We start from the raw sequence: 17180 nt of genomic DNA, 5'->3' as shown, positions 1-17180 counted from the left end.
CACCTGGGTGAGTAACAAACATCCCCGGAAATAAACTCCTGCCCTGCTCCATCCAGTCTGCATGCTGCAGCCCAAGCAATCTTTTTGAAATCAAAATCTAATGTCACTTTCCTGCTTCAACCCCTTGAATGGCTCCCCTCCTGTTTAGATACAAAGTGGAACCTCTTGGTGGGGCGTGGTAGGCTCCACAAGCTTTGGGGCCCAGCCTCCCCCTCCAGCACCATCTCTCACCACTACCCCCACATGTACACCAACTCATGTGTGGGTCCAGTCTGTGTCCAGCCTCTTCACATTTGCACATACTGTTCCTGCACTTGGCCATGGCCATTTCTGCCTGGCTAATGCTCCTACTCATCTTCCAGGATTCACCTCCTCTAGGAAGCTGTCCTTGACACCAAGTCCCTTGCTTCCCGCTCCCCTGATAGCCTGTGCACATGCATCTGTATTGAATGCACTTGTCTGTCCTCCCGGACAAGTGGGCATGAGCCCCAGCTCCCCACACCTAGCCATAAGGCAGGCAGGCATTGTGTAAATGCCTGGAGAGCAAAAACAGGCAGGAAAGGGATGAAAAAGAGGAGGAATGAGGACAGGCCTGCCCTAGGAGACCTTCCATTTTATAAAGCCTCAATGGTTAAAAGAACGTCACTAGTACTTGAAGGGTGATTGATGCAAGAAAAGAAATATTCAGAAATCAAAACACAAAGAAGAAATAAGTGTGTGATAAAGGTGGTGTTTCAAACGAGTGGAACAGTCAACAAATGGTATTGCAACAACAGTGGAAGACAGACTTGGATCCATATCTTACACAGTAACCCCGAATAAATTCCAAATTGATGAAATATTTACATTTTAAAAAAGAAACTGAAGTTTTAAAGGAATATTCTAGGGATTCTTCCATGACTCTGAGTAGGGAAGACATCCCTAACAGGGAATGTAAAACCCAAAAGCTGTAAAAGAAAATGCAGGCAAGAGTTTAACCTAGCAGGCCTGGCTGCTCTCCTGAGACAGGTCTGCTTGTGAGGTTGGCCCTCAGCTGGACTCTGAGAACCTGGGTTCTCGGGAGAGTTCCCATTGCTCCCTAACTGATAAGAGGGGTTTATGGTGCCTCAACCATATAAACGTGGTTTATGCTTAACCCTAACCCCGGCTTTCCTTCTGAGAGGCAGTGATTTGGGTACATGCTAGGCAGAGGGTGCCTCATGACCAGCCTCCAATAAAAACTCTGGGTGCTGGGCTTCCCTGGTTGGTAACATTTCCCATGTGTTGTCTCAGCTTGTTGCTGTAGGAATTAAGTGTCTCCTGTGTGACTCCACTGGGAGAAAACTCTGGAAATTTGTGCCTGGTTCCCCCCACCCCCAGACTTTACCGCATGTACCTTTTCCTTTTGCAGCTCTTCCTCCATACATTTTTGCTATAACAAATCACACTTGTGAGGATGACTATATGTTACAGCTTCTGAATTCTCCTAATGAATCATTGACGGTGGGGTGGTCTTAGGGACCCCCATCACAAAAAATTGCTAAATACAAAGATTTAAAAAAAATTCCCATGTCAAAAGACATATGGGGAAAATATTTGCAACTCTTATTACGAGTGTAACTATTACATAAAGAACTCCTTACAATTGACAAAAAAAAGACCAAAATCCCAAAGGAAATATAGGCAGAAGCCACAGAGAATCACTAGAAATACAAATAGCTCAAACCAAAAGATATTTAATTTCAGTCAAATAGGATAAATACAAAATAAAACTATGAATCCACATTTTCACCTATTAGATTAGTGAAGATCAAAAAATCAGAAAGCATCCTGGATTGGTGCAGGTGGCAAAACCTGTGACCGTACGTGGCAAAGAGGAATTAGGGTGCCAATGGAATTAAGATTTCTAATCACCGGACTTTCAGACAGGAAGAGTGCCCCGGACTTCCCAGGAGTGCCAATGTCATTGTAAGGGTCCTGAGATGTGGAAGGAGGCCGAAGAGTCGGAATCAGAAAAGGAGAGTGAGAATGGAATAAAGTCAGGGTAATTCGAAGGACTCGACCAGGGCTTTGGCTCTGCAGATGGAGGAAGAGGCTGTGAGCCAAGGAACGTGGGTACCTCCAGAAGCTGGAAAAGGCAAGGAATGGGCTCTCCTCTAGATTCCCCGGAAGACACACAGCACCACACACCCCCTGACTTTAGTCCAGTGAGACCCATTTTGGACTTCTGACCTCCAGAACTGTAAGATGACAGACTCGGGTTTTTATAAGCCGCCAAGTCCGTGGTCACGTGTTAGAGCAGCTAAAGGAAATGAAGAGGGTTGGAGGGGATGTCTGGAAACGAGCACTCTGACACACTGCATGTGGGAGTGAAAGCCAATACATCTTCTTTTAGGGATATTTGGTAATAGCAGTAATTCCACTTCTAAGAACTTATCCTACAACATACACGAGCACCTACAAAATGATGTATGTGCAAGGTTACCCACCGCAGTTTATGTAACAGCAAATGATAGGAAATGACCTCAGTATCCATCAAGAGAGGATTGAAGAAAGTATGGTACAGTCAACAGAGGACTGTATGGTCATAAATAGGGTGTAGAAGATGCCTAACAAGTTGCATGAATAGGCTTAAACTATCACTGGGTGGACAGTAACAGACTGAAAACACTGGTTGTCTGTGAGGGGGGGATGGGACGGGGTGAAGGACGCTTGGAGCGACATACCTGTCTTAGTTCCAGCCAGTATAACAAGTTACCACACGCTGGGTGGCTTAAAACAATGAACATTTACTTCTCACGGTTCTGGAGGCTATGAAGTCTAAGGTCAAGGAGCCAGCAAGGCTGGGTTCTGGTGAGACCCACTTCCTGGTTTACAGAGGGCAGCCTTCTTGCTGTACTTCACTGTGGTGGAAAGCACAAGCTCTGGTCCCTTCCTTTACCTATAAGGTCCGCGATCCCAACCTGGGGCTCCACCCTCATAACCTCATCTAAACCTAATCACCTCTCAAAAGCCCCACCTCCAAATACCATCACACTGGGGGGTTCGGGCTTCAGCATAGGATTCTGGGAGAACACAAACATTGAGTCCTTAACAGTACCTTCTATACTTCCCGAATTTTCAATTATGGACATATATTAGCTACTGTCAAACTTTTAAAGCAGTGCCCGTTGAGTAAATGCCCTTTATAAACAGAATATTCTTACTGATGACTTGGTTGCTGCTGGTTCTTCATTCATTCATTCTACTGACCTTAGTATATTAATTCAACAAACATTTACCGACGGCCTACCATGAACAAGGTATTCAGTAGAGAAAAAGATGAGTAAGACACAGGCACTGTCTTTAAGGGGTCAGAAATTCTCCAAAGGACAGTGACAAGGAGGGCACAACTGCCGATCCCGCAAAGAGGAGAGCGCAGAGAGAGCGCCTGGGACTCCAGAGAATGTAGGGGACTTCTAGGGAGATGAGCCTGGAAGGGTAAGATTGACCTTGGACATGATCATAACAATGATGACAAAAAGGCACAATTGGTAGCCAAACTCAGCGAATATGAGGCCATCAGCAAACATGGCCAAAGTGCAGGAGGGGGTCGAAGAAAGTGGGGACAGTTGAGAGGTGAGGCCACACAGTGGGGGAGACCCAAGTCTGTATCTGCGCTGACAGAGAGGGAGGAACTGCTGATGTTTGGAGGGCGGGGGGAATGAGAGCCGAGTCCCAGGGAGAGGACATGCAGGGGTGGACTGGGTAGGAGACAGAAAGGAAGCGGGAAAACCAGTCCAAGTACGATTCCACCACTTGAGAAAAGAAGAGATGAAAACCCCGGATTCAGTAAACATTCAGGAAAAGGGAAATCTTCCAATGGTGGCCTTGATTTTGGAGGAAGAGAAGATACCATGAGAAACTGGGAACACAGAGGGGCAGGTTTAAGGGAAAGAGAAGAGATTATTTTAAAGGAACGTTCAGGGGTCAGTTGAAGTTATGGAGCAGCTAAAGGGAAACACAAAGCATTGAATCTGGAAGTCAGGTCAGATGGGCAATGCCGGAAGACAGGAGAGGGAGAGAGACTGTTGAGGGGATGGTCTAGAGCAAGAAGGAGGGGGGAAGGGTGGACTTTTCTACAGGGAGAGGTGTCTGGTATACAGATGCTCTAACTGAGCCTTCTGCGGAAAACATCTAGAAGTGCCGGATAAAACAGAAACCTTTTTTTAAAATGCTCTACTGAGCTAGCTAGGGAGGAACAAATACTCAGAAGCTAAACACTAACCACAAATGGGAACGTAGAGAGCAAGAGGAAAGCACTGCTTTTACCTCCAGGCGCTCACAGAATGGATTCTCATGGCCTGTTGGGAGTTTAGGAGATAGAGGGCATAAAGGCCCAGGCTCACCCAAGATGCCAAGACGGACATCAGACTGGAAACCGCCTTCAGTAGAGGTTGGCCTCCCAAGTGCTACAACCTCAGGGTAAAGACAAACAGCAAGTAACCCCCCAAGACTCGAAGGAAGTTACCTGTCCCGATTATTGGTGTTGATCGAGGGAGAAAAAAAGTCTCCACTGCTGTCCCCCACCAGGAATTCGTAGCCACAAGGCAGCTCTGAAGCAATGCGTAGCCCAAGCTCATAAAACTTGGATGGTCCGGAAAACATCAAGCAGGGAATCTAATTTGTAACTGACCCACACCGGGAGTGCCCTAAGATGCCTGGCAGAAGGAAACGTCAAACTGCCTTCGATCCTGGCCTCTGAGTAATCCCATAAAGGTCCGAGGAAGAGGAGTTCAGAAGCAAGAATCACAAAACAGCCTGGGGAACCAGGCACCTCGAGCCAGCAAGTAAGAACTCAGCAGAGCAGGCCCAGCTGAAGAGCGCCGTGGTGGATGAAGTCAAAGACACGGCGTCCCGGGAGCCAGAGGGACGCTCCAGGTATCAGACTTCCGCATACTTCACATGTGTTTTACAAACATCCTCTCGTGGCTACTCAGTAGTTTAAAAAACCTGTGAAAGGAGAGGTGGCTGGAGCACTTGCAGGGTCTTGAGTCACATTCAAAAGCATAGCTCCCCTGGCGTGGGAGGGCGAGAAGTGGGGCGGGCTCTGAAGGGAGTGGCCGCCAAGCACGTGCAGGCAGGCAGTGAGCACTGGGCTTCTGAAGACGGATGGCCACGCGGGGCCAGTCCTGCTGGGAGCACGGTTCCAGGAGATGGGGAGCAGGGAGAAGAGAGAGACTGAAAGAGACCAAGGGCCAAGTCCTGGAGGCGGCAGGAAGCGTGATGAGACCCTCAGTTGGCCACATTTACTGCTTGTCCAAGAAAAAAAGAGTCCTAGCCAAGGAGAAAATGGAGAACTGAGACCTGCTTCAGTCCCAAAGCCACATCTAGGCTAAAAAGCAGGTATAGGGTGGTGTGTGTGTGTGTGTGTGTGTGAGTGTGTGTGTGTGTGTGTGTGTGTGTGTGTGTGTGTGTGTGTGTGTGTACGTACACACACACAGAGTACTGCTTCTCATTTCAACTGCCTTCTGAAAATGAGCTGTTTGCTTTTATCTATTCTGTGGTCAGCCTAGGAAGTAGGAGTCCACTAAATTTTAGTCTGAGATTTTTAAAATCTCTAAGCAATTTATAAAAATGTCCCCAATTCTGGACTGAAAAGTGAAGGCCCAGGGAAAAGTACCCTTGTTGTTAATTGCCTATTCACAGGATCATTTACAACTCTCATTTGAGTGACTGAAAAAGATGTGCGCCCCCATCACCCGCTTTGGTAATTTCTATGCAATCATTTTTACAAGCAAGTACCACTGGACCTGAGCCAGAGTGGACACAAGGTAGAAATGACACAGCGTTCAAGTCGTATGGACAAGTGACAAAGACTCTGAGAAGCAAAGGCAGAAGTCACAAACACCTACAAATGCAGCCGGACCCTCTCCTGAAAGGTGCGGCCGTTTCTAACACCTTGCTCCCCCGTGCTGCCCATGGCAGGAAATACCACACCATCAGTCCGTGGAAGGCTGCTGGTCTTCCCGGAAAAGGCCCTGAAACCCAGCTGTTTCTCTCTCTCAAAAGCACAGGCAGCAGTCTTCTCTCCTGTGCCCAGTCCTACCACCCACATGAAGGTCAAGTTTATCAAAGCAAACAAAACACCAAAAACCTTTGCAACTACACGAGTGCTGATGAGTTCAGAGTAACAAGAGGCAGAAAACACTGTGATGCCCAAGAGCTTAATCCAGAATGGCGCAGGAAAGCACAGAGCACAGAGGTACACACGCCCGAATGAGCCACACTACACTGGAAGTGGGAGGCCTGCGTGGGGTCAGAAGAGGGACAGAAAAAACAAAGGGAAACCTTTTCTGAAGACGATCACTGCTGCCCCTATTTCACATTTCTAGTTAAGATGCTTTCTGGACTTAACACACTGAAATTTAAGACTTTCAACTAATCCTTTATCCAAGTACGACCAATGGTTTGTTAATAAGGATAGTAACCTTATCCACATAGCATCTTTCTTTTAAGGGACTTAAAGTGTCTCACATATTATCACAATTACTTTGTTAATATTCTGGGGGAAAAAAAGTGTGTTGGGGCAATCATCCTTCTTCTTTGCACCTGCCGGGAAAATGGCGTGCGACTGCACAGCTGACATTCAAAGGGCACTTACTGCATGCCAGGCACTTGTAAACAGTTTATGTTTAATCCTCACAAAAACTCTAGGGGGCAGAGACGGTTATTATACCCATTACAGATGAGAACACTGGAGCACGTAAATATTATATGGCTTCCAAAGTTGCCAAGCAGGTAAGTGACTGAGCCAGCTTCAGACACGGGCCCCTGGACTGCCTTGCGCGTGCTCGTGAGCACACACCGGCAAGGCTGCGTAAACAAGTCCTCTCTCTGGCTCTCCCTCATCCGTGGCTGCCACGAGCCTGGCAACCGTGTCCCGGGCTCCACTCCTTCCAGCTCTCCACCTCCGTATGTGAGGCTCCACTCCAGGACTTTTGTCAAAACGCAAGCCCTTCTCTTAAACAAAATTCAGGAAAGTCCATGCATGCCTATAGCTGTAAAGACAGATGTAAGTGACGTATGCCTAAATTAACTCAAAACCCATTTTATTCTATATATTCTACCTTTATCTAAAAGACTGTTTTTCAAGCTTTCTAGATCATGATTAACAGAAAACCATACACTTTGCACCATGACCACCTCCCTGTACACACACACACACACACACACACACACCCGAAGCAAATGTTTGACAAAACCATACGTACCCATGGTACGTATTACATATTACGCTCTTACTATTTTCTCTTCTAGTCCATTTAAAAATGCTGGTTGCAACCTAGTAAATGGATTTCATGACTCAATAATACATTGGGATTAACAGTTAAACCCTCATCTAAAATTTATATTCTCTCTGGTTATCCCACTTGGGTGAAAAATGAGCAAACAATAAAGGAAATCAATGAAAGAAGAACTCTGGCATTGAACGAACCACCCCAACAATTAATTACTCTCTTCAATAGCACTATCAGGCTCTATTCAGATTTACACAATTTTTGTTCTTGCCTTTAAAAAATTACGTCAGAAGCATTGTCACATTTCTTTTTTTCAAGGTTTTTTTTTTTTTTTTTTTTGAGGCGGGAGTTGAGGCAGAGGGAAAGGGAAAGAGAATCTCAAGTAGACTCCCTGCTGAGTGCAGAGCCCAATGCAAGGCTCAGTCCCAGGACCCTGACATCAGGACGTGAGCCAAAACCAAGAGTCAGATGCTTAACCCACTGGTGAGTCACCCAGGCGCCCCAGCGTTGTCAATGTTTCTTATAAAAATGTATCATTTACCTAGTAGTAGCGTTGAGTCACAAGGTAGTTTGCAAAATTGGTACAAGTTCTAGTGTTTGTAAGGCAAAACAAAGATAAAGCAAGAAAATAAACACTTTGGCTGAAGTAGAAAATGTTATGGGAACAATGTCCAAGTCTGACTGGACCGACATAATACGGAAACAATCAAATTAACAGGTTGGGGTCGACTATGTGTGGCTAAACTGCTCAAGTTCAATTCAAAGTTTAAGTCCCAACCTGAACACACTGAGGGGTGAAAATGCTAATGGGGAAGGAGGCCAGAGAGAGCCAAAGGGGTGGTCTGAGAGCAAAAAGCCCACTTGTACACCGTTCACCCTGTGGCTGGATTTGGAACCCAGCTCTCCTGGCCTTCAGACAGCATTTCATGGATACAACAGCATGCTTACTTCTGACCTCAAGTGCTTACAATAAAAAAAAAAAAAAAAAATCACTGAGATAATCTGCAGCTGGTTTAACAGTTTCAATAATATTAACAAAGTGATATTTTTCAAGCAGGGCCCTTTGTATTGTTCAATGCAATCAGGCTTAGATTAGGCTTCCAGGAAATCCCTTCCTGGCACACTCTCGCATTCCCCACCGTGGCAGCTTGAAAACTTTTCTTTCCCTCCTGTCTCAGAGGAATAATTGTTCCTTCGCCTTTCCAACACTGCCCTACAAACTGGCTTTCACCCCATCCCCCTCTGTCTTCCCCAGGATCCTGCTTCAGAAAGATCCCTTCTCTCTCTTGCTTCCTCTCCCCTCTCACAAATACATTCATTCACCTTTCTCAGCTTCCAAGCGAAACACAGGTTTTGTTTGGACTTCTTTATTATACATCAGGGTTACTTAAGTAACTTAACTACCTTAAGCAACCTGGGATCGATGGGCTTCAGAGGGGCTGAAACCCTAACATTTTATGTGAAGTTTTGTACATAAGTGCATTCTTCAGGGGATGAGAAACTATAATTTTTATCATATTATCAAAGGAATCCATAGCTCCAAACAGATTAAGAACCACAATTTCAAATCTACATCCCTAGACCCTTTTCTGAGGAGCAAACCTGAAATCGCTGCTGTCAATTGTCAAAAAGCCACACAAATAAAACAGAACTCCCCACTCCCCCCTCCTTGCCCTGTCTTCCACCTGTCTCCTCAAACAAAACCCTCTTCTGACCTCCCTGCTCTGTCAACGGCACCCCATCCTCCTCAGCACTCAAGCCGCAAACCCCAGAGGGAAGGATGATTCGGCCTCCCTCACTGCCCTCTCTCACCAAACTGCTGCCCAAGCTTGTCGTCCTCCACCCCGCCCTGGCCACCTGCACCGCCGGGTCCTCGGTCAGGCACTGCGGACCTCTCACCTGGCCTCTGACTCCCCTTCCCAGGCTCTGTGACCTCTCTGCTCCTGTCTAGTCTTCGTGACCTTGTATTCAGTTCTTTCACTTATTTCAAAACCTTCCGTAGGTCTCCACCACTTCCCCGGGTATTAGCTCCTTCCCTGGCAACGCCATCCATCACGTGAGCCCAGAGCTCCTCCTGCCCACGCTCCGACCAAACAGCGCCTGGCTACCCTCATAAACACTTCGCACTGCTTCCAGCTTTCCTTCTGCTGTGTGGAGGGTCAGGGTCTTGCCTCTGACTGAAACCCCACTTCCTCCAACGGAAATGATAACCATCCTTCCAGGCTCAACCCAAATGACTATCAAATTTCATTCAGGCTTTTCCAGGTAGGTTGGACGTGTTCCCTTCTTCCCGTGAATCCCCAGTAGACTTCCTCTCCATTTCTCTTACAGCATGAAAGTAACTGTTCCATATCGGGGCCAGACACGTGTGTCCTATCACTTCTGTCACGCCCCCGAATGGGACTAGGTATCATTCCTTCAGCCCATACTCCTCCTCCTCATCTGCCCTCCCTGCTCCCTGACGCCACCCAACACAGTACCCTGAAATGAACTTGATTTACAAGACAGTCGTACATGTTGACTTGAATAGCAGGAACAGAGGTTCCAAAAGCCATGGCAATAGCTGATCTGTTCTTATCTGCATCTTGTATTTTTTCAGTGATTAGTTTAACTTTTTTTTTTTAAGATGACTTTGAGTGGCTAAAACTCAGGGAATGTAATTTTCCACAACTTTGTATAAGCAATCCGGCTGACATTTCTTCTCAAGTTTGTCACTTCCCAAAGAAGAAGTAGGGATTTCTAGCGCAGGTACAAAAACTAAGGCCAAGTACCACAGACGAGAAATCAACCCCTCTGTGGACTACTCCAATGACAGCAACCCGGAATCCCCGGCTCTGATGCTAGATCCACAACATCCAGAAATTTGTCCCATATGTTTCCATAAAATGGATTTTTCCTTCACTTTCTACTAAACCTGAGTTCAATAAAAAAGCCATCATTATACAACTCCCATGCAGAAGTCATTATGGTGAAGTGAGAGAGAGAAATAATGGCGGCTCCCTGCCTTGATAAGCCCATAGTATAGCAGGAGGCAGGCAATTCCTACCTAGTTACTACGTAAGTGCTCTAATAGAGGGACCTGCAACGTCTAACAAGTGAGAGGCAAGACAAACCCTACAGGGGGCGGGGGGGGGGGGATACACAGATTGTATATAAAAGGACTTATGGCCGAGCAAGGTGGTGGAGGATGGGCTTTAAAGAGACAAGGAGCCTGCAAGTAAAGGGGATAGAAAAACCAAAGACTCTGCTCTGAGAAAGTTCTATGTATACTGGAGGAGCACAGGGAAGTCCTGTGTGCTTGGAATGTAGGGTATAAGCCATGGGAAGTCACTCGGTTTGTTTTTGTTTTTGTGGAGAGTGGGACATAGTGACATGATTGTAGTTCAATTAAGAAACCACTGGCAGCACTCTGTAGAATAAATCGGAAGGAGAGAAACTGAAAGAAGAGAAGCCAGTTGAGAAGCATGGGTTAGAATAGGAAGCCCAAGTAGAAATGGGAAGAAATATGTGAGAGTCACTGATAAGTAGAACCTATAGGATTTGGAACAGATGTAGCTATGGGAGGCAAGGCACAGGGAGAATAAGACACTTGACTTCAAGTTCTCAAACCTGAGCAACTGGGGATCCTCCTCATTGAGGGGCATGTAGGCTGAAGAGCAGGTCTGGTGAGCTGTGAAGAGGTTGGGGGAGACAAAAAACTTGTGATGCTCAAGGACTTCCAGAGGAAGATATTTGAGAGTTAGGCTGGTTACATTCACTGGAGGCCAGTGTCGGTGCTAGGTTTCAAAATCACCCACATGGCAACGACAGCTTACGTGATGGGATGAGACGAAACCATCAAGGCCAGGTGAGTAACATAAGAAGGCAGCTGAAGGGGGACCACTACAGAGATGGTCCACGAAGGAAAAGACAGAAGCAGTGGAGCCTGGGAAGGACAGTCAAGGTGGCAGAATAACACAAAAACCAGGACTTGCTAGAACGGGGTGCTCCAAACCGCTGCATGCTGGGGGAAGAGCAAACAGAATGAAGACTGAAGTGAGCCGTTAGATGTGGCCAGTAAGAGGGCCTCAGTTCCGGGAAGGTACCTACAGTAAAGCCGGACACTGAAATGGGTTAGAGGAATGAATAAACTGGAGATGAGAGCAGACTAGCTTGTTCTTTCCAGAAGTGTGGATGGAGGCGAGAGATGGGCCAGTAGTTTATTTTATTTTTTTAAAGATTTTATTTATTTATTTGACAGAGAGAGACACAGCAAGAGAGGGAACACCAGCAGGGGGAGTGGGAGAGGGAGAGGGAGAAGCAGGCCCCCCCGTGGAGCAGGGAGCCCGATGTGGGGCTCGATCCCAGGACCCCGGGATCATGACCTGAGCCGAAGGCAGACGCCTAAGGACTGAGCCACCCAGGTGCCCCGGGTCAGTAGTTTAGAGAAAACTGGTCTAATACTTTTTAGGGGAGTAAACCCTGAAAGAGACAAAAGATGGCAGAGAAAGGGGATCTTATAGGAGATGGACTGGGGCCTCTGCTCCTTCAAACCTGCTATGTGAGCCATTCTTCAAATTTCTGATAATTTGGGGCCAGAAATGCAAAGCCCAAGATAGAACATGTTCCCTAACTGAAATTTCGTGGATTAGACTTACATTCTCCCTTTCATAAATATTCCAAAGATGTGTTCTTATAAAACTCTTTTTGCCCTAATCATTAAAGAAATTGTTTAGTACTAAAATAGGTTTTACATCACACATTTAATCAGAAACTGAGAAAAGGCTGAAAATGTGTTCAACTCTCTATCATTACATTTGTTTTAAGCATTACATTTGAATCTGTAATCAACACATGACTCATGAGGAATACTTCATAAATTTCTCTAGACCTCCAGTCTTTATATAATTGTCCCTTCCATCAACTGTGAATTTCCTTTGCCCGGAACAACTCCTGATAAAATTTGGGAAGAGAGAAACCTTGTCTCAGAGAAAAAAAAAAAAAAAAAATCCCAGGCCCTTATTGCCAAAAAACCTAAAAGACAGCCTCAGGGAGAAGGGCTATATTACAAATGATCTCCTTCAGTCCACGCAGTGGCATACTCATCCTAGACTCAAAGTAAAGGCATATATATATATATATGTTTTTATTTATATATATATATATATACACACACACACACATATTTTTTTTTTAAGAATTATTTCCTTGCTTTCCCCTTAGCAGGTGCTTGCCTCCAAGTCTGTTTAGAGCCGAGCAGAGGAGAAGGAGAGGGGAGAGAGGATGCAAGCAAGGCCTGGTGGCAAAAGGAAGGTGCCCACAGTCCACCTCCCTGCCTCATGCCTTTAAAGAGGACGAGCCAAGGCCAGGGGTGCGCTGCGGGAGGGAGAGCACAGACCACCCTGGGTGACGCTTCAGTCACCTGGGGCGGGCCATCCCATACAGCCTAGCAGAGGAGAGGCCTGCTCCTCCTGGGAACGTTTCAGTCACCTTTAATAAACACCCTGGGCACACACAGGACGCCGGGAAGCACAGAGTAGAGAGTAAATGAAAGGGGAGACACCCGAGAACCTCCAGGCGCTGGGGAGAACCCTGGAATTTACCAGACTGTGGGCCAAGGGAAAGGCGTATCTTGTGAGGATCTCAAACATATCCCTTCTGCTGTGGCCTTCCTGTTTCAGCGCGAACCTCAGGTTTCTCATGTCCTGGGGGGGGGGGGTGGGGAGCAGAGAAATTTGACAGTTCAGTCTTCAAATAAAGTGACATTCCTCAGCAAAAAAAAAAAAAAATCTCTTCAACTAAAGGAGTGGAAGATTCACTTACCTGAAAGGGCAGTTAATCTAGATTACTAAGAAAATCACTTTGTTTTGTGTGACATTTTGAAATATCCAGTTAAGAATACCTCAAAATACTCTCATCGTAGGCACGAATGTAAAGACAAAGCAACCAGTGCTAAAGAGAAGACAGAGCTAAAGTCATTTTATAACAAGAAAAATCAAACCTTGCCTTGCACACCATCTACGGTGTCTCTTTACTTCAACCGGTTTCTGCAGTATTTTGCCTATAAAAGAGTATTTTATTCACAGAACTTTTCAAATGTGTACCTGCTATCACATGTGAGCTCAAAATTGTCAAACATGTCATGAAAATACGGAAGCTCTCTCCCTCTCCCTCATGCTCCTTTCAAGTCTCATTCTAACAAATCAGGAAATGATTGGCACTTTAAGCTCTCATACAAGTAATGGAACATATTCTTCCCATCAAGTTGACTTGCACAGTGTTCTACATAGACCACAGTTAAGCACCCCTGTGCTTTCAGGAACTAAACATTAACGCTCGAAACTGGATTTTAAAAGGGGCTTTGAATACATATCTTTTTGCTAAGCAAGAAAACCTTCTCAAACACCGAAACCAAACCAAAAAAGCTCCCTGAAATATCAAGTTTTATCACCTATCAAATATATAACATTCTATCTTACTTTCAAAGCTAGAGTTGTTTCGGTTGTCTCCTAAATCAATCATCGTGCTGTGACCGAGTGGCTGAGCACTCAAAACACCAATTCAATTCAGAAAAAACGAGAGCCCCGTGCCGGACCCTGGGGGGATGTTAGGAGGCAGACAGCTGAGCTGGTCCCTGCCCTCTTGTATGTCACGATCTTTACATTCTTTCCAAGTGCTTTTTCATTTAGTATCTCAGGCGCACACTTAAAGCTTCCTAAGTCTTTGGCATGAAGGACTAGCAAAGGCCTTGCCATTTACAGGACATCCCAGAATGCCACTGGCAGAGGAGGCGGTATAAAGAACTGGACCCAAAGACCTCTACTGAGTGACCCAAGACTGCTCACTCTCTATACAGATGGCATCTACTGGGCCTTGCCAGCTCTGGGATTCTGTGCTTTCACTTTTTAAAAGCACAGAACTGAATAAAATCCAAAACCCAATTCACAACATATTCCAAGAAAACTGGGATATTAGTTATTGGCTCATGATGCAAAGCAGTAGTCAAATACAAGGGAATAATCATCTCAATGAGATGACATGCCTCGAAAGGGTTTACAACCGAGCCATGAGCACAGCACTGGATGGCCGAGGATCTGTGGGGCTCAAAGACCTGTGCAGAACTTTCCTCCTAACAGCCTGGGGTCAGCTGATAACTCCATAACATCACTGTTCTTAACCACTTGGCCAGAATTTAGATCATCTCTAGATAACCATTTATTTTGATCCATCAGTGATTCCAACAACTACTTTCTATGTGCCAAAGCACAAGTGATTCAAGCAACTTCTTGTTGCCATCTGATTCAGATGTAATTAAAGGACAGAAAAAATTACTACCTCATCTTGCCAACAAGAAAATTGAAACAGAAAAGGCAAATGACTCACAGGCGGCAGCTCACCAAATCTACAACAGAAATATGAGCATATCCTAAGTGGTAAGTTCCACCTGGTCTCCTTAGAGGCTGAGTCGTCAGGGGAGGGCCCCTGAGAAAGAGCCTTGTGGCAGAAGAGCCTCACAGCCCCCCTCGGCCCGTCTGATAAGTGGGTCACATGGCGATGCACCAAGCCTCGCTATAATAAATGAGTCCGAGTAAACACACCCCAGTGCAACAATACTGAAGGGCTGATTTATGGAGACATCATTTCTATAACCCATCTCTAGAGAAACAACACCCACTGCTGCTGACCTCAAAATACCACAGTCCTTAAAACGAGTAAACAGGGGTGAGGCATGGAAGGAGAGAGGAGGTTTTGCAGTGGTTAAGGCTTGGCTTTGGTTTTTTTTTGTTTGTTTGTTTGTTTTTTAAGGCTCCGAGTTGTCAGCAGGGGCTGATGTGGTGCCTGGGGGTAAAAATTCACATATTCAGAGCTACCTTCTCCTCTGCTGCTAGACAACATCCACTGGGACTTACATCCCCCAAGTGAAGACGCTACAGGCAAGCAGAAATCCCTGTGCACAGAGCTGGTAGGACCAAATCTGTAGGGCTTAGAACGACCGGTCTCCCTAGAGCAACACTGGGGCTGACCTACAAGACGGGAGAGTCCATCTCTCCCCCACCACAGCAGGTTCCCTTTCTATCACCTTCCGGTCTGTTCCTGAGAACGTGGGACTTGACTCTCATAACTCACAGTTCTCAGGGAGATAACGGAATGAAGAGGCTGAGCTACAGCACTGTTCTAGGCCATTATCTTTGGGCTCAACGCGAATTCCAAGAAATCTAGATAGGTGTAACATTTGGGAGTGATGCCTGGTGAGTTGTCCCTAAGCACCCTGTTTTTATAATAAACAGTCAAAGGGTAAGAATGCACTTTATTTTATTAACTCTGGGGGGGGGGACTGATATTTAAATACAAATTCTTCCTATTGACAAGGCAACAAACAGGACTTTAAAAAATTCTATTAGAACTAAAGTCACTTTCAAAGTCGTCAATATTAGCAACCCAATTTTCCCTTGAGTACTGTAATATAACACTCTACTCCCATGGATCCTTTTATGCAAAAGGCAAAAACACTTCCTTAAAAGTAAATCCCTGTATTTCTAGGCCCCAAAGTGAAGACAGTAGCTGGGATCATACATAAGGCATTTAAGGTAGCTTGGATTAAAACAAAAACCAAAAGAAGCCAAGGTGGGCAGTGATGGAGAATTTCAGTTCAGGCCTAGTGACCACACAATCATTTGGTTTGTGATAGAGTGTACTAGTTAGTCTTCATCTTTTATAAACTGGAGACAATAAAGCAAACATACCATATTCATAACCAAAATACAATTATAGGAGATTAGTTTTAAGAAATCACAGTGCCTGAGCAAAGGTCACATCTCCCAGATCTAGCTGTGAGAAGCAATGGAACAGATGAGCTCCAAGCCCCTTCGAGCTCTTTCTGGGATTGGACATTACTCTATTCTATTATTATTCTATTTGGATTGTAACCATCTGACACTTAATACCTGGAAAGGAAGTTTTCTTGCCAGAAGGTTTAGCCTGTTGTCTGCAAAACGATCATCTCACTGAATCTGGATCCCAACCTTGCCATTTGTTGGGTAATCTTAGCTCGGTGACCTAACTCTTCTTAGGCTCAAGGCTTTGTAATGGTAAAATGCGAGACGTCACTGTCCATCTCAGAGGGTTGCCCTGAGGCCTGAACGCAAAGCACCTAGCATGTGTCTGCACCGACAGAGATGCTCAATAAACAGTTATTATTACAGCTGGGTAAATGTTATTAACATTAAATCTCTGCCACCCACCATGCCAAAGCAAAATGTTAGGCAAAATGTTGCCTCTAAAAACTAAGCAAAAGTTACAAAGGTTGCTAGAGGCACATCCTGTTCACAGAGGGTAAAATCTCTCACATTTCTCTTTCCTTTCACGGTGTGAAGATGTCTAGCTGGTAACACATCACATAAAGGGACACTAGGAGCAGATTCAGGCAAAAACTAAAAAGTGTGAAAATTCTATCTATAAAGTTTTCTTCCTATCCAGTCAAGCTGACAGAAGGACAGGTCTGAGTCCTCACAGGTCTCTTTAATAGGAACTATTTCCCCAGGAGGTTTTGGAAGCCTGATCACAAGGGGAGAAGCATTCTTGGGCCTTAGATGAAATAGGGTCTTTGATTTTATTTATTTTTTTTGGTAAACCCCCATTAACTGTTACTCCGTATTCAACACTAATGTGTCTTTTTTCACGGAAGAAAGTACTGAATCTCTTACTTTACAAGTAATATCTAGACCATAGGAATTTTCTCCTCTACTTGTCGCGCCTCCCATTTTTTCAATTCTGGAGATCACACCCAGAGGAACATCAAGTATTAGAGCAGAATCCTGTAATGGACAAAAATGCAAAAGTCAGTATTTCTGTATCATTAAAACATAAAAACACTTTTAAAAAACCATACGCTTTAGGGCACTTTTACTTTGGCCCTTTTTGCCACTTTCTATGAACGAAAAT

The 17180-nt window shown here is 45.3% G+C and overlaps 1 protein-coding gene across 6 annotated transcripts in view; it reads right to left on the bottom strand.

The window, feature by feature from the left end:
* Positions 1 to 17180, bottom strand: part of MTM1 (myotubularin 1) — a 95420-nt gene that overhangs the window by 38038 nt on the left and 40202 nt on the right. For 5 of the 6 annotated variants that reach the window (XM_025862798.2, XM_025862802.2, XM_025862797.2 and 2 more), the window contains 2 exons: positions 16943 to 17053; positions 12842 to 12943 (listed from right to left, as the gene is read on the bottom strand). The exons of the other annotated variant lie outside the window; for it this stretch is intronic. In XM_025862798.2, coding sequence (XP_025718583.1) covers positions 12842 to 12943; positions 16943 to 17053 — 213 coding nt within the window. The remainder of the gene's footprint in view (positions 1 to 12841; positions 12944 to 16942; positions 17054 to 17180) is intronic. 6 annotated transcript variants of the gene reach the window in all.

Source organism: Callorhinus ursinus, unplaced genomic scaffold, assembly GCF_003265705.2.
Source record: "Callorhinus ursinus isolate GAN/ISIS: 27379988/994484 unplaced genomic scaffold, GSC_fseal_2.0 scaffold84, whole genome shotgun sequence".
Lineage (NCBI taxonomy): Eukaryota > Metazoa > Chordata > Mammalia > Carnivora > Otariidae > Callorhinus > Callorhinus ursinus.
The sequence above is the reverse complement of the archived record's forward strand: the minus strand, read 5'-3'. Positions and strand labels throughout refer to the sequence as shown.